At 41.5% G+C, this 20,971-nt stretch overlaps 1 protein-coding gene across 1 annotated transcript in view; it reads right to left on the bottom strand.

The window, feature by feature from the left end:
- The window catches only part of UMODL1 (uromodulin-like 1), a 100,955-nt gene that overhangs the window by 28,032 nt on the left and 51,952 nt on the right, over nucleotides 1-20,971 (bottom strand). The window contains exons 10-14 of the mRNA XM_006894044.1: nucleotides 18,949-19,082; nucleotides 16,706-16,883; nucleotides 16,406-16,645; nucleotides 14,307-14,564; nucleotides 12,713-12,825 (exon numbers count right to left, since the gene is read on the bottom strand). Of these exons, the coding sequence (XP_006894106.1) occupies nucleotides 12,713-12,825; nucleotides 14,307-14,564; nucleotides 16,406-16,645; nucleotides 16,706-16,883; nucleotides 18,949-19,082 (923 nt within the window). The remainder of the gene's footprint in view (nucleotides 1-12,712; nucleotides 12,826-14,306; nucleotides 14,565-16,405; nucleotides 16,646-16,705; nucleotides 16,884-18,948; nucleotides 19,083-20,971) is intronic.

Genomic DNA, 20,971 nt, shown 5'->3' with positions numbered 1-20,971 from the left:
AATAAAAAATGCAAAATCTCTGTAAATGTTCATTAAAACTAGTAAAATTTAAAAAAAAGGAGACAGATCATATGAGGGAAGATGTCTTCCCCTTCTGGCATCCTTCTGGGCAAAAGGTAAAAGCCAAGGTAGGTTCTAGAACTCATTCTTGGCAGCTGTGTCCCTGCAGCCAGCACAAATGCCTGGGGCTATGATAGTGAGAGGAGTCTGCTGGCTTCACGATCAGCCAATGGTTACAGGACAGTTTCTTTCTGCATGTGGAGTATGGGGTTAGGTGCAAAGACAGGGGCCTTATCTTCAAGGCCACATAACTGGGTAGGGGATCACAGTCCCACTCAGAATCTTCTACTCTCATCTGAATCCCTAGACAATGCAAGTAGCTAATGTGCTCAGCTGCTACCTGAAAGGTTCATGGTTCAAGATCACACAGAGTGCTCTTGAAGGATAGTCTGGTGATCTGCTTCCAAAAGATGCAGCACTGAAAACCTCATGAAGCACATCATTACCAGCCTCTCTCTCTCTGTCTTTCCTTCTCTTTCTTTCTCACACTCTCACTCTCATCTTTATCTCTTTCTCTTAGGACTTCTAACCAGGGTTCTGCCATGATAGTGGGTTAATGTCACATTTAGTTACACATTAAACAAGTTTCAAAGCAAATTGCAGTATTCTTAGTAAGAAATAATAACGAGCCAGGTGTTACGCTAACCTACTACCTCCTCCAAGTTTTTAAAATCATATGATTATTTGTCATCCTGGAGTAGATATTTTTAAAATGTTTAAAAAACCCACAAAAAATAAATATCAAACATACAACCACTCTGGAAGGCAGTTAGGCATTTCCTCAAAATGCTGAACATAGAAATTCCATGTGACCCAGCTATTTCACTGCTTGGAATACACCCCAAGAAAATGAAAACTGAGGCACAAATGGAGGCTTGTACACCAACGTTCATAGCAGCGTTATTCACCATCACAGGAACATGAAAACAGCCCAAACATCCAACCACAATCAAATGGATAGAGAAATTGTGGTACATTCACCTGATGGAATGCTACGCAACACACAAGAGCAATGATTTTTAAATTATTTCCTAACATGGGAAGGTCTAGAGAGCATTATGCTAAGTGAACTAACTCAGTCCTATAAGGACAAATACTATCTAAGACAATTTTATAGAATTAGAAAGATAACTAGTAAAACATGTATGAGGATCCAAGGCAGGGAAAGTGAGAGCAGAGGGGTGAGGATGGGCGGGTAATCATAAGGTCTCACAATTTGATGAGTAGAGGGAGGGCTGGGTAAAGGAAATGGGAAAGATTTGGTGTGAAAAACAATGTATATGAACTTTGTAAGTAAATCAGTATCAAATAAAAAATTTCTTTTTTTAAAGAAAGTAAACATCCCCAAAATTTATAAAGGGAGAAATAGTTTAAAGAGGAAAGATTAACCAGGAAATTCAAGATGAATAATTGTATACCATATTATTCACTATAGAAACACCCTATATACCTATCAAAAGATGACTAGACAAAATATAGTTAACGTATATCTATCTTATGTAGTCGGAGCTCTGGTGGCCTAGTGGGTTGAGCTGCCACCTCAAAGGCATAGGGTTCAACTTCACCAGCTGCTCCATGAGAGATAGGTGCAAGGTCTTCTCCCATGAATTTAGTCTCGAAAAGTCTGCTGAAGGGTCAGCTATAAGTAATTTCTGGTTTGAAGGCACACAACAGAACGTACGATATAGATAAGGGGCCTTGTCAGCATAGTAGACTATATGATGGGTTGTTCACCAAATGGTCAGTAATTCAAATCTACCTGGCAAACAGGAGAAAAGTGGCAGTCTGGTCTAATAAACATTTACAGCCTCAAAAACCCAAGGTAGGGTTTACAAGTTATGATCAACTCAACAGCTCTCTCTCTCTCTCTCTCTCTGTGTGTGTGTGTGTGTGTGTTTAATGAAACAAAATTATAGCAACAAAATCATAAAGATAAATAAGAAACCAATACTTGTTACAACATGGATGAACCTTGACAACACGCAATGTACATTTCTACAACACCAGGATGGTTTTCCACTGTGTCACTAGATGTCAATGATAATCATGCTCTGTGTTGGGTCTTCCTGTTTTTGAAGATGTGCAAGCAGAAAGCTCCTTAGAAGTGTAAGAGGGGGAAAATATATGTATCTTCTCTTCAAATGTTACACGATGGAATTAAAGCTGAAACAAGACTGTTTTCTGAAAATTACTATAAATAATTCCCTTGTCCTTGTACTTATCTCATGAACCAGCCAAGGACTGTTCCTGGTGCCCTATCATTCTCTGAAGCAAAGACATTGCAAACATTCTTAAGCCTTAGCCTTCTCCTTTCCAAGCCCCCTCCTTTCAAGTCCCTTCATTTCAAGCAAAAGTCAAATTAGCAAAATGGGTAGGAACAAGTCTGTAAGGCTGAAACCCTTGACCAGTAGGGTTCGTCACAACCTTAACTTTTACATCAGGGATAAAAACCCAGACTGCCAACTGGTGTGCTTGTGGTCAGACTTAGGTCTGCCCAAGAAACTTTATGCAGAAGTAAAATGCTTTGCTGAGATCTTTTGTTCTGCCGTGTTTCTGTAGTGACACCGACTCATGTTTCTAACAATTTGGGTGCTGACCCAAGAGCCCATTCCCTTCGGGGAGGGGCTTTATCCTTCTTCCCTGAGTGAGATGCATCCTGCTGCCTGTAGTTGTGGCAGCCCTCAGGCAAGAGTGGTTGAAGCCTTCCCAAACAAACTAATCAATCTGGACTCTCAGAAATAGGAGTGAAAGGCCTAAAGCAAGGACCACAGTGATCAGGCAACTGTGCATGAACCAAGGTGAGGAAGGCCATGGGAGAGGCATATATACCCCCCCCCCCCGGTGGTGAAGATAAGCAAGACAAGAAAAACTGCAGGGATGAGAAGTGTTTCTTTGATGGGTTGGGACATCCTAGAGGTTGTGTCTATGTGTGTGACTGAGACGTGTCCTGGGCATGAAGCCAGTGCAGAGTCCTGACTGTAGATACATAGTGCCCTTATATGGTTTAGGGTAGTATCAAGTCAGTTCAATCCAAGTCAAAGGTTCAGACCAAGACACCAACTGCCAAGAAGCAACCCATGCTCCTGTGAAGGAAGCAGCCAGAGGAAGCAGATGAAATAAAAGTAGCAAAGTGCAAGAAACCTCCAGACAAGGGGGAGTAGAGCCTCTAGGAAGGAACACAAGAAACCTCCAGAGAAAGGGGGTGTTGAGCCTGTAGGGAGGAGTGCAAGAAACCTCTGGTCAAAGGGCAGCTGAGCCTCTAAAAAAGAAACACATAAAGAAATCAGGATTTTAAAAAACTCAGAAAATCAAGTACAAAGATGTAGAGATATTCTTCAAAAGGCAAAGGGGGGGAAAAGTTCTAAATTCCTCAAAAAAAAAAAAAACCACAAAAAAACCTATTGCTTGCTTTTGGAGAGCACATAGTACACACTTAGGTGCTATCTTGCAGTCATTTTACAAAGTCACTAATTTAAAAACTGTATTAGTTTACATAGGGTGACACTAAAGCCTTTTGAAAAAGCTAAAGGAGCTATTAAATAAGGCTTATATTTATGACTTATGCAAGAAAGACCTATAGAGACCTTAGTTACTATAAAAGATGTATATGCCAATTAGATATTATGGCAACAAGTAGCAAGGGAAGATGTTTTTCTCTTGGTAATTTTCCTTTTTAAAACTAAAGCCTGTCAACCTTGTAATCTGTAACTAAGAAGAATTAACTTTAACGCATAAATGCAAGCTACGTCACAGCCTTGAGAAGGTTGGAACAGTCAGACAGGGACATTATCACCAGGCCAAAATACTCAGAGAAAAATTAAACATATTATAAAAACTTCTCACTCTCACTGTTCTGTCTTTTCTTTATACAAGCTCTCAAGAAAGGGAGGTAGATTTGGGTATTATTATCATGACAGGAGTCCAGAATGAAGGTTGCACAGTGGAGTGGACTTGGAGGGAGGGATCGCATAACAATGAAAGAGTTTTTCTTTTACTTTTCAAGGAGAAGAGTGAATGGGGGTGGTAAGCAGGGAGAAAAGTGCAACAATGAATGACTGAAACCCTAAGTCTCTGTAAACATTCATTAAAATTAATAAAAACTTTAAAAAAATAGTGTTACAGAATAAAAAGGAACAGAAGACGTTAGAATTGAGTCCGCAGACTATTTTCTCTCTGTTGGTAGAAAAACCTTTCAAAGTTTAACAATAAAGATAGAACTGACAAAAAGATGGAAAATCAAGCCCTGTTATTGGCCATAAATATACATAGACCACCTCACAGCAACTCCAAGGTCAGCTTCAATACTTGGGACAACTAATGTCATGAGGTGGTCAAGGATCGAGCCTGATCAGCAGTAACAGCTAAGGCTAGTCCATTAGAAGGCTGAGTGTCCACACGGTCCTAAAGCAAAGCATGCTGTTGACCTCCTTCAAGGCCAGCCATAGCACCAGATTTCCACACTAGCAATAGCACACAGGCTAGCAGAGTTTCACTGATGAGATCCAAAGAACTGTATTGCCCTTGCAGATAGGCTTCAGCATTCCTACTCTTGATGTAAGAGGTAATGTAATCAAGTTCTTGCTGAGTGAAAAAGCCGTGTTCTCAGTTGTACTTTTTCTTTTAAAGCCTTTTCACCCACTGAAAGTGTAAAGTTAAAAGTATAAGCATAAAGAAAAATAACTTTTAAAAAAATCTCAAGGACAAATAGCTGCATGGTACCACTGTTGTAAAGCAGGACTGACCTTGGGGTTGGGGGGAGACTGAGAAAGATGAGATAAACAATGTGTATTGCATTGAAACAGATGTGGGAGAAAACTGTTTAAAAGGGCTATGTGATTAGGTATTTTTGTCATGACAGGAGTCCAGAGCGAAGGCTGCAGAGTGGGGTGGACCTGGCGGAGGGATTGTAAAACAATGCAAGAATTTTTCTTTTACTTTTCCGAGAGGGTAGTGTACTAGCGGGAAGGGTTGGGAGGGGAGAAAAGTCCAACAATGAATGAATGGAAATCCAAAGTCTCTGTAAATTTTCATTGAAATTAATAATAATTTTTTTTAAAAAGGGAGGAAAAACACAAAAATTCTCGCCTTAAGTCTTTTTGCAGAAATCAAAATATCTCTATCTTGCAGCCTCTTGTTTATATGCCTGAGTGTTCAGTACCAGATTCAGAAAGGACAAAGCTTGCTTACCTCACTAAGTGTCATTATTCTAAACAAAAGAGAGAGAGAGAAACTTGAGGTAAAATCATTCCAAAGGTGTGGGATACCTCTGTGACATAGAAACTCAAAAATTATAGCTGTAGTAGATAGTAAAAAGTCTCAAAAAAGATAGTTTTGTAACTCAAGACCAGTTTATCCTTACCAAGAAATTAAAGCAATGAGCATAATTGGAACTGTGAAGGAAACATCTGCACAGATTCCCCTTTTGCTATTAGGGATCTCTATTCATTCCAAATAAAATGGGAAATTGCCTTTTCCATCTCATTGAAGATTGGAACTTGTATATATATTGGGATTGCATTGTGCTTGTAGATTGCCTTTGGCAGAATTGTCATTTTAACAATATTGAGTCTTCATATGCATGAGAACATCCATCTTCCTTTAATGCTTCCTGGATCATTATTCTTCCCATAGCATCCTTAAGCATTGTAACTTGAGGTGTGAATTTGTTCTTCAGTTCCTTCAGCTTAAGAAATGCCAAGCAAGTGCAGGCCTTTTCATTTTCTGACTCCAGCTCTTTGCGCATTTCTTTATAGTACTTTGCTTTGTCTTCCCAAGCTGTCCTTTGAAATCTGTTCAGCTCCTTAACTACTTGATGTCTTTCCTTTGCTTTGGCTTCTCGGTATTCTAGTGCAATATTCAGAGTATCTTCTGACATCCATCTTTTCTTCCTCCTCTATCTTTGTAATGAACTTTTGCGTTCTTTCTGTATGATATACTCTTGATGTCTTCCCACAGTTGATCTGGTCTCTGTTCATTAGTGTTTAAGGTCTCAAACCTGTTCCTGAGATGGTTTTGACACTCAGATAGGATGAACTCAAGCCAAACTTTGGTCTGTGTGGATTTGATTTAACCTTTTTTAGCTTTAGTTTGAACTTGTATGTGAGCAGTTGATTGTCTGTTCCACAATTAGCAACTGGCCTAGTTTTCACAGCTGATATTGAGCCTCTCCAATGATTCTTTTCACTGATGTAATTGACCTAACTTGTGTATACCATCAGGTGAAGTCTCTATGTATAGTCTGTGTCTGTTTCTCATAAAAGGTATTTGCAATGAGTAAATTACTGATTGTACCGGATTCTATCATTCTATCTCCAACCTAATATCTGTCACCAAGTCCATGTTTTCTGACTACTGATCCTTCTTCTCTATTCCCAAATTTTGCATTCCAGTCACCCATTATTATTAATGCATATTAATTGCATGTTTGATCATTTTCTGATGGCAAACGTTGGTAGAAATCATCTATTTCTCCTCTTTGGCTCCAATTTTTTTGATGCTTATATTTGAATGATAGTGGTATTCATTGAACTTCTTTGTATATTAACTTGTCACTCAGAATATTGTATTTCAAGATGGATCTACAAAACAGCTATGAGATGACATCTCACCCCAGTAAGAGTAGCAAAATTTAACAGAACAGCAAGCAACAAATGCTGGTGAGGTTGTGGAGAAACTGAAATCCTTATTCACTATTGGTGAGAGTGTAAAATGGTGCAACCAATGTGGAAGACGGTGTGGCGCTTTCTCAAAAAGTTGCAAATAGAAATACCATTTCATCCAGCAATTCCACTACTGGAAATATACCCCAAAGAGACCACAACTGCCACCCAAACAGATATATGCACACTCATGTTTATCACGCCTTTGTTCACGGTAGCAAGGAGCTGGAAACAACTTAAGTGCCCATCAACAAACGAATGGATAGAGAAGCTGTGGTATATTCGCACAACAGAATACTACGCTGCATTGGAAAACAAGGAAATCATGCAATATTATCCAAAATGGGTGACCCTGGAGGACAATATGCTGAGTGAAATATCTCAGTCACAAAGGGACAAATACTGCATAGTGTCACTGCTGTAAATGGGACTGACATCAGGGTTGGGGGAAGACTGAGAAAGAGGGGTTCAATAATGTATACTGCATTGAAACTGATGAGGGAGAAAACTGTTTAAAAGGGATATGTGATTAGGTATTATTGTCATGACAGGAGTCCAGAACAAAGGCTATGTAGTGGAGTGGACCTGGGGGGAAGGATTGTAAAACAATGGAGGAACTTTTACTTTTCAAAGAGAAGGAGGGGGCGGGGTGGGCGCAGGGAGTAAAGTGCAACAATGAATGAATGAAAATCCAAAGTCTCTGTAAATTTTCATTAAAATTAATTAAAAAAGTTAAACAAAGATGGATCTAGAAATTACTTTTTTAACTAAGAAAGTGACTCCATTTTTCCTCAACTTTACATAGTAGAACTGGAATAATAGATTATATGATTGTCTGATTCAAAATGTCTCATGCCAACTCATCTCATTTTGCTAGTGCCTTATTGTTGTTGTTGTTGTTGATTGACTTCAAGTCAAGCACGACTCATAGTGACCCTATGAACAAAAGGCCTGAAGCCCCTCTACAACTATCAACATTTATCAAAGTTCACAGAGTTTCCAGAGGCATGTTGTTTAGGAAGTGGTTACCACTCCTACTTCCAAACTTGTCTTAAAGTGGGAGCTCCACCAAACACTGTCCACCAAGGATAACCATTATGACATTTGACACCCCAATGGCACAAATTTCAGCATCACAGCAATCCCAGGTCACCTCAGTACAGCATATTGACTGAAGAGTGCTGTACCACTTAGAAGAATATTCCTCCAAAACATATTAACAAGCAACTTTAAATACAAAAGCCCTCCCTGAGGTCTTGTTGACTCTAAACAAAAAGGCTTAAATAAAAAAATTTTTTTAAAAAACCAAACAATATAGAATGTTGTTGTTGTTATGGGCTGTTGAGTTGCCTGTGATGTATAGCAACCCAAGGGTTGCTATCTAATACCTAGTATGTCAATATTTATATGTTCCATTTCTTTCTTAACATTGTCCAGTTTTCCTACACTCATGCTTCTTATAATTTAACTCTTTATTCTCTTCTGTCCTTTTTATTGTACTAATGTCATTACCTTAACTATTGAAGATATTTCTCTGTTACCAGATTGGTAGAGGCTCTAATTATCTACCTATGAAAGGGGGAAATGAACCATGAATCTCCAGAAGTTTCAAGAACCAAAAATGTTTGTAAAACTCCTAAAGGTTAGTTATTTAAGTGAAATCTGTGTGCTGTCTTAAGCCAAAGCGCAAATTTGCTGTATCTGTAAGTAATGATGGAAATGTAAATTTTTGTCAGAACTGACTAAACAGTATGGTAGAAGGCTTGAGAGTTTGTGGGGACTGATTAAACAGTTATGCTTTCTACTAAGCATAAGAAAGTGTGTGTAAATCTATGGCTTAATACAAGGATAAAAAAAACCTGATACTCTTTTAGAAGAAAAAGAATGCAGTTTGGTCTTAAGGAAAAAAGTCTATTCCGCCCCCCACCCCCAGAAAGTAAGTGTAAGTAACTAGAGAATAAGATTAAGTAAAGAAAGTATAAAAAAAGGTGAATAAAAAGTAAAGGAGTTTTATTTTAAGTAATGATGGATTGTTCTGCATAGTCTTTAAAATGAGAAAATCCAGTCAAATTGAATTTATTCTTGAAACTTTTATCTTAGTTTAAAATACTCTTAAGAAAGTATGACATATCCCCACTACTACTGCTCAGATCTTGTCTTTCTAACATGCTTTCTAAGTTTGTGTCTTTCAGACTACAGTACAAATAGTCTAGACATGGAACCCCACATGAGCTCCCAGATTTTCTGTGGATCCTTGAATGAGCTTCTACCCAAAAGAGTCTGCTATTCGCAAACTATGGCCCCTTCCAGTAGGAAGCAGATATAGAGGTCAGCATCCCCACTCCCCAAACAGCACTTTGTGCTCCCGTCTCGTAAGGGGGATTGAAAAGAATAGGGAGGTTTAAAAAGAGGCTGAGAGAAAAGTCAGTGGGGAGAAGAAGAGTGGTTGCAGGTCTTAGAGTAAGGAGAAGCCTTCCACAATCCTGCCTTGCTTACAAAATCTAAATTATCAAAGTAAATTCTTGTACTTATTTAAGGACACCCTTCTTGGATAATTACATTTGGACACAAATATAACAAGGAAAGTGCTCAAAGAAAACTGACCTCTATTATCTAACTTAGGTATAAAACATCTGTTTGATCTAGGGCCAAATTGTGGGCATAATTATTTGAGTTACATACGTTCATGTGTCTGCTACTTATCTTGGGACTGTGTGCTCTGATCCAAAGAACAGGCTATTTGTCCAGAGCAGAATGAATCAATAAACACCTCAAGGATGTGTCTGTAGAGATCCTTGAAATCTTAGCCAGACCTGTGGGCATCTGTAGCTAAGACACATAGGCCATTTAGCCCCAAGCCATCTTTGTTTGGGCACAATATGTTAAGGGCTTCCAGGGCTGCCTCTGGCTACCACCTCTTGGGGCACCTCACAGGGCACCTCACCTTGCTACCCCATGTCACGGCCTCTTCTTCAGCTCTTAGACAGTATTTGTTCCTCTCCTGGAACTCCAGCCCAAGATCCTTGAATTTTACCCCATGAAGTTCCCTCACAGCTGGTGTTTTTCTGAGTAGTGTGTATGTAATCATTAGGACCCTACACTGTACCTTTATACCCAATTGCACTGCCCTTGACGAAACTATTGCCAAAACCGTAAAAAAATTAACCACTCTAACAAATGAATTAACAGAAATTCAAGTGTAAATGATCCATTCTCTAACCTCAGAGAACAACAGATCAAGAAATAGAAAGGATAATGACTTCAGTCCTGATGATGTTCATTATTGTATTTAAAGTCTTAGTACTTGTAGGTTATTGTATTATGTATTATGCCTAGTATAAGAAGGCTGATCCAAAAACTCATAAAAACAGCTATAACCATAAAGCCTCTTTCTTCTGACTCTAATAGTCTATTTCTGCTAGACACTCAAGAGCATAAGAGGCAACATCTCCCACAAATATTTTGGGAGGGAGGGAAATGAAAACTGTAACATAAAATGAGAGGGGAATTGTAAGGAGAAAAAAAAAGTCTAAGTATCTTCTCTTCCAAAGTTAAAAGATGAAATTAAATCTGGAGAACCCTTTTCTGAAAATTACTATAAGAAATTCTCTTGTCCATTTACTCTTCTTGAGCACCAGCCAAGGCAAGATCCTGGTGTCTTGGCATCCTTCCAAGCACCCTTAAGCCCTCAACCCTTCCTTTCAAGCATAGGTCAAATCAGCAAACTGGGTAGGAACAAGACTCTGAGGTTGAAACCCTTGACCAGTAGGGTGAAACACAATGTTAGCTTTTGCCTCAAGGATAAAACCCAAGCAGATTGCCCACTGTTGTGCTTGTGGTCAGACTTGAGTCTGCCCAACCAGCCTTCTGCAGAAGTAAAATGCTTTGCCGAGATCTTTTGTTCTGTCATGTTTTTTGACACCAAGACATGTTTCTAACAGAAGCAAACACTGTAAGATTTCATCCCATATCCTTTGGGTATTTTACCAGAATGATCCAATCCTTAAATAGGACTTTTCCTTGGTAGAGGGTCAGAGATAAAAAGAAATCCATCTTCAACATGATAGATTGGCACAGCACTTCAACAACAAGCTCAAGCACTGCAGTATTTTTGAGCCTCGTGCAGTATTTTGTTCTTTTGTCCTCAAAGACTCATTGTTGCTGAGTGGAAACTCACTCATACCTGACCGTCTATTGGGTTCCCAAGGCATCACCCATCTTTCTGCTAAGAAATGGATAGTGAACTCAAATCATCAGTGAAGCTCAGCCTTCAGGTTAACAGCACAACCCCCTACAGACCCCACCACCAGAACTCCCTTCTGTTGTGCAAAGGGTGTCTATGAGTTTGAGCCAATACAACAGCACCTGACAACAACATTGTGGGAATGAACACTCAACTTCCTAGACTGAGAAAAAGCTCAAACTAGTGAAATTTCCACTATGCAGAGAAGATCATCAGAATAAGGCCCGTACATCCTCTGTTTTTCAAAGGACAATATAACCTATATCAAAAAGAATATTGACACAGCCCTGCATTGCCAGGGATAACAAACATCAGCCCACACATAGAGACATGGGCCAACATACAAGATTAATAAACATGGGCAAGTGGAGAGGACTATCCCCATTATGATGCATAAGTTCCACTGATCTGGTGGTCTAGTAGGGTAGAAGTTGTGCTGCCAGTCTAGAGACAGGTGATTCAAGTAAACCAGCTGCTTCACAAAGAAAAGTGGATCATTTTCTTCTGTGTAATCTACAGCCTCTCAAAACCTACTGAAGGGCAGTAGCTGTGAGTTAGTTCCTACTCTACGGAAATCAATGAGTGAGTAATTTCAACATGAAAAAGAAGAATATTGAAGCTGCTATCTTTTATAAGTCCTCATATTACACTTTATAAAAAACCAGCAAGGGGATGGTTACAGGATGCACAAAGAAGGGTGGAAACAATTTTTTTTGTTATCTCATTATTGTTTTATTTAGCATATCATTAATAATTCATTGAGGTCAACAGTTTTTTTATGTACCTCTTTGGCATTTTTATTTCTTCTCTGTGAATTGCTTAGTCCTGTCTTTTGTGGACCAGAAACAATTTTTTTAAGGAAGGAAATTATAGCACCATTGTCCATAATACTCAAAAGTGGAAAGAACCTAAATGTGTAACAGATGAATGAATAAATGAAATGGGATGCACCATACAAAGGGCTACTTAGTGCTTTGAAGAAGAATGATGTTTGCACATGCACTAAAGTAGGATGAACCATGAAAACATCATGCAGAGCTAAAGAAGTCAGACCCCACAGGACAAATATTATATGACTCAGCTTGTGTGGAATGAGCAGCTCGGACGTGGGAAGAATGAGGAGTAGATGCTAATGGGCACAGGTTTCTCCCTGGGGTAATGACAATGTTCTCAAATTGACTGTGATGATGGTTGCACAACTCGATGACTAAACCAAAGCCATTGAATTATATACTTTAAAAGTTAATTTTAAGGTTTTTTAAAAATTGTTTAAAAAGCAAGGGAAGGGATTTCTACTCTACCCAAAAAACCCAAACCCATGGGCATTGAGTTGATTCCAATACAGTAGAGCAGCCCACTGGGTTCCCAAGGCTTTAATCTTTACAGAACCAAACCACCACATCTTCCGTGATGGTGGATTCAAATAAACAACCCCTCAGTTAACAGCAGAGGGCTTAACCACCTAGTCACCAGACTCCTTTTTCACGCCTCAGGACTCTATATTCAATAAAGACCTTTCACTGCAAAAAAATTCTTGCACAACAAGGAAGCAGCAGAGAACAGAGTCCTTTCTCCTGCAAGCAGCACATTTGCCACTGCCAGAAGCCAATATCTTCGCTTTCTTCAGAAGAGAGGAGGTTATCAGTGGTATATAACCTAAGTAAGTCCTGGATGGATGAAAGCAGGATTCTAGTTCCCCTCTCCTCACCATCCTCTTGTCCCAAAAAGAAAACAAGCATCTCCAACTTACCATCCTAAAGAAGTGTTCTAGGAAGTCCTGGCGCTCCTTGCTGCTCTCATTGAGGAAGCTTTCTGAATACCTGACGTTTGCTATTCGGACTTTTCCACTGAGCTTCTGGGCCACTGTGGGAAATAGAATAAAATGTTTGTCATATCTAACTTTAAGGTGACAGGCTACCATTTCAATATTAATAAAGTGTTTCTCCATTTGGCCAGGAAGAACATAAAGCAAAGTTGCCCTGGATCTTATGGACACAGCACCCAGACTGCAGTGGATCCAGAGACAAAGCCTGAGGGCAGCAGTGAGCACTACCATGAGAACACAGCTGTCAAATCATGGCCAGCTACCCTGTAATGTCATGCATGCACCTGCTGCATAGGAGAATTATAGTTGACTATAATATCCAAGTTAGAAATGCTTTGGGGGAACACAGAGTGGGTGGTACAGGATAAGGCAATGTTCAGGTTTGTTATTCATAGGGTAGCTACCAGTTGTACCACACCTAACAACAATAAGAGAGCTCTGGTGGTCAAGTCTTTAGAGAGGTTTGCTGCTAACTCAAATACCAAACCTCTCTGGTGGTTCAAATCCACTAGCCACACAGCAGGAGACAGAAAACCTCCTCTCGTGCAATTTACAGCCTCAGAAACCCAAGAGTGGGCCAACAAAATCAGCTTCAGCTCATTGACTCTACATGTGTTATTGCTCAATTCTATCTATGTCTGTCTCTTGTTTTGTGTGGTTCAGGTCAGAACAGACTGATCACAGGCTGTGTACCTGCCGAATTGTCATTGTCGTTCCTGAGAGTTAAATGTGCTAGGGGATGGACACAGCTCCGTAGAGATCCCACACACCTTCCCAGCCTGCGGACCCATGAGGGCATGGGTGAATGGGCATCTGCCACCTCTGCGGGCAAAGTCAGAAGCCCTTGGCACAGGTGTCTCTTCACCCACAAGCTGCCCAACACCCAAATGAGCCAGGTCGTGTGTTGTACATCGAATTTGTTCCCAAAAATGTGTATTGAAGTCCTGAAGTCCTGGCCCATTTTACCTGTAAAAGAGTTTTTGTTTTCTATTAATGCAGTAAGAGCAGTACAGGATGGATCCCAAATCTAATCATTTCTGAGTAATTAAAAGAGCAGAATACATACATGCATGCATGCATACATACATACATACATACATACATACATACATGGAAGTACAAACACCATATGAGGATTGTCAACAAGCCAAAGGTTGCCAAGGTTTGCTGACAAATATCTGAAGTTAAGAGAGGAGCTCATAGAAGGAATCAACATACTAGGAACTCTGATTTGGACTTTCAGGCTTCAGAACTCTGAGAAAATACTGTTCTTGAAAGCCACGCACTGTGGCATTTCTGTTACAGCAACATCAGGTAACTAAGACAGTGTATATAGCAGTTGTGTAACAACTGAATGTGAAGTGAAGCAGACATTACCATCCTGAGAAGAAGACAGAAACCAGCAGCCCTTACAAACATCCAGCACTTTTAAAACCTCAATCCATATAATATTTTTAAACGTATTTGTTTCCTTTATTTTAAGGAAAAAATGGTGACAGATGCTTCTGAAACACATTACCTGTCCTCACTTTGAAGTGTGCCTTGGCACTTTCTTCTCCACATGCTTTGTCCACTATCACAACTGTGTATATGACACCAGGCTCCAGTCCTGTCAGTGTCACACTAGTGTTCTGGATCTCAAGGTCCAAAGTCGGGTTTTTCAAAGAAGTTAGGGTGAACAGAAAAACAGAGTGCGAAGTGAGACCTGCCTCCCATGCCACATGGAAGCTGGTGCTGGTCACATTGGAGACTATAATTCTTTTGATGTGAACTTGACCTAGAAAGTGGGAAAAAGCCAAAAATTGAAATCTACAAAACTCTGTTCCAAAGAGAAAGATAAGAATAAACCTCCCCTAAAACTGAAAGCTCTGTTTCTCTTGTCTACTGTTCTTGAAGATCCAGAATGAAATGGATTGACTCAATGACTGGAGAAATGGGATTAAGTCTGTCAGAGACACTGAGGTTGGCTCAGGATAGGGCAGAATTCAGAGCTAATGTGCATGGGGTCACTATGAGTTGCAGGCAACTTGATGGCACATAACAATACTGAAAATCAAATACTAATTTTGATGAGCTACTTCTTTTCATACCATTATATAGAAGCTAAACTTCTAAAGTCAATATCATTTAGAGATATTTGCATAAACACTCAGCCGGTGAATGTCAGTGTCCTGATTCTGCCTCATCATGTTCTGAGTCAAGACACTAAATATTTGCTCTTTTTGGTCCAAGAGGTGTAAAGGTAACCATGGTAATTGCACTTCTTGTTTGCAAACATCACTCATGAAACAAAAGAGCCAGACTTGCCACATGAAGGCAGTAAGGGTCAACTCAATGATCTCTCTCAGACCTCTTCTCACTTTAGGTTATTTTAAATGTAAAAGCTTTAAAAAGTTTTTTAAAGAGCTTCTTCCTCCCCCACCGGGGAGAGCCTGTTGCAAAAAAGGCCTTCTGGCTTAAAGAGGTAACACTCAGGGACACTCTGGTGACACAGCCTCTCCAAGCACAGAAGGCACAGAAACAGGAATGTGATTGATGTATGGACGGACTTTCTATTGACCTCACACTGGAGACATGAAGGTTTCTGGTTACACAGCCCCTAAAGTTTTGGGACAGGACATCCCCTCATTTCCTGTGCCTTCTAGAACAGCCTTCAAACACACCCATGAAGTTCCAGACTTCTCAGAGTACAGGCTTCCTGGGCAGGTCCCAGGTAACCCACACACAGGGATGGCTACCTTTAAAGCCCTGCACCTACCTGAACATGGGGCTGATGTGGCTGTCCGTGCATGGGATCTGGGAGCCCCTGCTGTTCTGTTAAGCCACCTTCAACATTCTGTCCTGGAACTGTTTAGAGGAGGCAATACCCTGAAGGAGATCCCATCTAACAGATGGTTTAATTTGGAAGAGGTCAAGTTGGGATTGTCCAGCAGTTCACAACAGAGACTCAGCTTGGCATAGTCCCTCTGGAAGGCATGAAGGACCAGGCCTGTGCTTCACAGAGCTTCACATGTCACCAGGGCCTCAGCAATGACTAAACCCTCTCCTTACAGTGTTCCAGTGCTGGGAGCTCGTGCTCCTGGGGCCTAGAACTGCTAGTGGTGCACACAGGGTGCAAACAGCTAGTGGTGCAGACCTGCTGGGACGCATCATACTATTGGGAAGTGCATATACTTCTGGTGGACAATACTTCTGAGGGGGTGTGGCACTACTGGGAGTTCACGGCATTGATCAGGGTGCAATACTGTTTGGGGTGTACAATATTTTGGGTCCAAGGCATTACTTCAGTGGAATGTACTTCAGTGTATATGGGCCTCATATCACCCCAAGTTTCTTTCAGATGCCCAACTTCCTGGCTAAGCTGTTTGAAGATGTGGGGACCACGATGTGGGAGGCAAAGGTTGAACGGATAATGAGTCTTTGTTATGCTAGCTAAACCAACAACCTGCAGCTGGGTGTCTGGTCTCTCTCTCTCTGTCCTTCAGCTTGTTCATACCAAAGTGAGAAAGGCCCCTGAATGTTTCTAAAGGGTCCTTAGACTGAAACTTGACATTGCAAAGACTGCCCAGTGATCTCACCTGCACCGATAGCCCAAAAGGTGCCATTCAAGCCACTCACCACAGACAGCGGTCACTGGAGAAGCAGGACTGGAGGTTATTGGCAAGTCTGCGGGGTTTGAGGGACCAGGATCCAGGTTCCCTGGCCACACAGTACTCAGAGGAGCTGGTGATGTATCCTGTACTGTGGGGCTGGGGTGCCATACTATATGGCCAGTGGGGCCCACAGTAGGGGTGAGCCAGGTGTTGGGCTCCGTAGTTGAGTTTTGCAGTAATTCCCCAGTGGGGTCAAGCAGGCCATCTGTGACCCCCAGAAGGGAGTTTTGGGTTGTCTGATAAATCCTGGTGCCAGCCACCCCACCTGTCCTCCACTGGCCTGTTGCCAGATCTGATGGCACACTGGGCACTTCCTCCTCCACTCCATTCCCCATGCTTGTCCTGTTCTGCTCGGCTATGTTGCTGTCATCTCCTCTTCTGGGTGGGAGTCCAGAGGTCAAGGTCTCGTCTACTGTTGGGGTTCTCAAGGGGTTTCTGGAGTTCTGTGTCAAAGCAGGGGTCCCAAGGGTGGACTGGCCTGTAGTAACCATGGTACCATCAGTAGATGCTTCTGTCCCAAGAGCTGTGGCCATCGACCCTGTTGCTGAAAGCAGTGTGCCTTCTGTGGAACTCGCCAACTCACCTGCAAACACACATATTCACTCTCAGACATCTGATCTACCAGCTCTACCCCTGGGCTTCTGGTCTACCCCTGGCAATGGTTATCAGAGGGCTCCTAAGTGAGGGTGTCCACAGTTAGACAGCACCCATAGTTCCCAGGTGCCACGGCTGCCTTGGTTGATGTTTGCAGGTTTTATTAGTGGGGTGAATTTTTACAGTCTTCTTGGAGCTCTCATGGGAGGCAAAGTAGGCATCCCACAGTATGAGTGATGCAAGATCCTGAAATGAGAACCACCTCAGGGCAGCAGAACTATGATGAGGATCAGTTCTCTTACTAGATTATCAGGTGAGTTTTGCTGCCAACCCAAAAGCACCTAGTTCAAACCCACCAGCAGGACTTTGGGAGAAAGATGGGCATTCTCCACCTGTACGATTTATAGTCTTTGAAAACATGCTATAGGGTCAGATGTGGCTTGGTTCCAATACAGCACACAACAATTATAAATAAAAAGAAGAGAAATTGTGGGGACATGCATACTATAGACTTTCTCTTTTTAAAAGCAAAGAGGTATTCTTGACAGGAATTGAGTCTCTATTGCTCCTTTCAGCTTTTAGGGGGATATCAAGCAGCCTCTACTCCCCACTGGGCTGCATCCAGGGCAGACATGACCAATCAAACATCAACATTCAAATCTGGGCGTATCCTCCTCACACTTCTCTACTCTGTACTCCTGACAGTGCAGAATCTGCACCACAGAATCTGTACCAAACATTCAGAATTGATTCCAGAAAAGATTTTGGCACAGACACACTGAGCCTGGGGCTCAGGAGACCTCAGAAGCCCAAACCAAAACCACTATTAATATCAAGTTGATGATAACTCATTGAGAGTCTCCATTGAGCTTCATAGGCTGTACCTTTTTATAGAGAGATTGTTTTTCTCCATGGAACAGCTGGTGGATCCGAACCACTGGCCTTTTGGTTAATATTCTAATATGCAAGGCATCGTACCAACAGAATTCTTTTCCCACTGCCATCTATGGACTATGCCTCCATCAGGTTTCTGAGGTGAGAAATCATTGTGGAGGAGATTGTTCATGTCCCTCCCACAAAGCAGCAGGTGGATTCAAACTTCTGACCTTTCAGTGAACAGGAGAGCTCATAATACACAATAGGCATGTCTTAGGAGGGCTCATATGTGGGCATTAATCTAGGCTCAGTTCAGCTCTCAGACCTGCTGTCACCTGGAGCAGTAGTCCCCTTGTCAGGACCTCACCAGGAGCCCCTTCCTACATTAAAAATCAGTCTTGAAAATTCTACTTTACAATTTACTGAATTGTTGTTGTTGTTATTGTGTACCTTCGAGTCAGAACCAACCCACAGCTGACCCTGCAGCAGGTTTCTAGAGGCAGTAAATCACATGGGAGGAGATGGTCCATCCTTTACCAGCAGAGCAACTAGGGGATTGAACTGCATGCCTTTGGGATTGCAGTACAGTTTCTTACCCCTAGGCCACCAGGGCTCCCTAATTTACTGAATAGTAAATATAATTTACTAAAAATATTACTAGAATCCAGGCTGGATTCATGATTATATATTCCTTATTCTTGCACCGAAATTCCTGGCCAGCGCAAACAGGTAATGTGCTTGGCCACTAACCAGTTAGTTGGCGGTTCGAGTCCACCCAGACGCACCTCAGAAGAAAGATCTGGTAATATAGGGCTGAAAATTCAGTCACTGACACTCAAACAGTGTGCAAGTCTATTCTAACATACACAGGGCACCGTAAGTTAGAACTGACTCAACAACAAATGAAAAGCTCTTTTCGTTTTGAAAGAAATTAAAATAGAAATATTTGCACAGGCTCCTGAAAATCTTGTGAACTACAGGCTCTGAGAGTCAGCCCTGCCAGCCCCCAGGTCCTGGAGGGTGGGGACACCCACCTACACAGGCCCGGCCCGCCCGGGAGGGGTTGGCATCAATGTCCGTCTGGCAGCGGCAGGTGTAAGAGCCCTCAAGGTTGAGGCACTGGGCATCCGCTGAGCAGTCGTTCTCCAGGCTGTCTGCACACTCATCCCAATCTGTCAAGGAAGAAGGAGAAAGAGAACAAAGGGAAGAAGCAGAGACTTAGCAAGTACCTCCAGTATCCAGCAGTGCCCCCTCCTCTGAGGAAGGGTCTGCAGTAGAGCCCCCTTTGTAGAAAACTGTATTTGAACAGAAGGGTTAAGTCAGCGAGCTACTCATGTCCTTATCAGTGGGGTAACGGTGAGGGTGTGGGGTGGTAATTCTGATGGTTAGCTCTATTTGTCAGTGTGGCTTGGCTATGTTGCCATGTTGTTAAGTCAAATACTAGTTAATGATTGCTTTGAAGGAATTTACACATGATCAATGTTTAAATTAAATTGCTTTAAAAAATCGTATCAATGAGGACTCCATACTGTGGCCTTGCTTCAAATAATCAGCTAAAGACCTTGGGAGCAAAACCGGAAATTGCCCAAAAGAGAAGGATTCTGCCTTCAGACTAAATAGACTGTCAGAGTTTCCAGCTCACTGTCTTCTCCCTGGATTTTAGATTTGCCAGATCCCACAGTTGTATGAGCTAATCCCTTAAAATAACCTCTGTGTCCAGCTCTGTGTCTATCTAGATCTGTGTTTGTCTATCTATTTTATGGGTTCTGCTTCCCTGAATTTTCTTAAGACAAGGGGCAAAGACAAGGGAACATCACTTTTTAATTTTTCTTCTTACAGTTTAGTGAAATTGTCAGAACAGAGCAAGGAAACACTGCATGATTCAAAATTAGGAAATATGTGTGCCAGGGATGTATTCTATCTCCATACCTTTTCAATCTATATGCAGAACAGATCATCTGGGAGACTGAGCTCAATGAGGAGGACTGTGGCATCAGGATTGGAAGAAGATTCAGTAACAACTTGTATTATGCAAATGACATAACCTTGCTTGCCAAAACTGAGGAGGACCCGCAACATTTGCTGCAGAAGGTCAAGAACTGAAGCCTTCAATATGGATTAAAGCTCAACAAGAAAAAAAAGATTCTCACCACTAGACCAACTGGCAGCATCATGATAGAGAAGAGACTGAGACTGTTAACAACTTCAGTTTGCTTAGCTCCAATCTTAAGATTCTTGGCACCAACAGCCAGGAAATCTGAAGACTAATATGCACTGAGAAAATCTGCTGTCAGGGACTTTTATAGAGTACTGAAGAGCAATGATGTCAGTCTGGAGACTAGGGTGCTCCTTATCCCATGGTCTTCGCATTACTTGTTATGCATCGGAGATCTGGACAATAACTAAGAATGATAGAAGAAGAATTAATGCCTTGGAGTTGCAGTGCTGGAGAAGAGTATTGAATATAACATGGACTGCTAAGAGAAGAAACAGATCTATTCTGGAGAGGGTGAAACCAGGCTTCTCCTTGGAAAAAAGGATTTTGAAGCCTTATCTGACATACTTTGGGCATGTTGCAAGGAGAGACCAGTCCTTGGACAAGGACATCATGCTTGGAAGGGTAGAGGAACAGCACAAGAAAGGAAACTCTGGATGAGATTAACTCACTCAGTAACTAGGGTAATGAGGATAAGTGTGTCAAAGACAATGAAACTGGCTTAAGATAGACCAGGGATCAGTATAACCCTATGTTATACATAGGGTCACTATGAGTCAGAGTCAAGAATACAGCACATAGCAACAAGGGAAATTTGTGAAAGCCAGACCCTGGGTGAGGCAAAAACTTATCAGAGAAGACAAAATTCTATTTTCCACTAAAACAAGCAAGAGGTAGGTGGCAAGCTTGCATCTGTCAATGGCAGGAAACTTTCAATGCTTTTCAAACAATGCACTATGTCAAGATAGGCTTCTCAGTGGTTCAGGTTTTACTTTATTGTTGTTGTTATGTGCCATTGAGTCACTTGCGACTCATAGTGACCCTGTGTACAATAGCCCTAAACTC

Source organism: Elephantulus edwardii, unplaced genomic scaffold, assembly GCF_000299155.1.
Source record: "Elephantulus edwardii isolate Elephantulus edwardi_28Jun2011 unplaced genomic scaffold, EleEdw1.0 scaffold00133, whole genome shotgun sequence".
NCBI classification, from domain to species: domain Eukaryota; kingdom Metazoa; phylum Chordata; class Mammalia; order Macroscelidea; family Macroscelididae; genus Elephantulus; species Elephantulus edwardii.
Note: the sequence above shows the minus strand (reverse complement) of the source record. Positions and strands in the feature narration are given on the sequence as shown.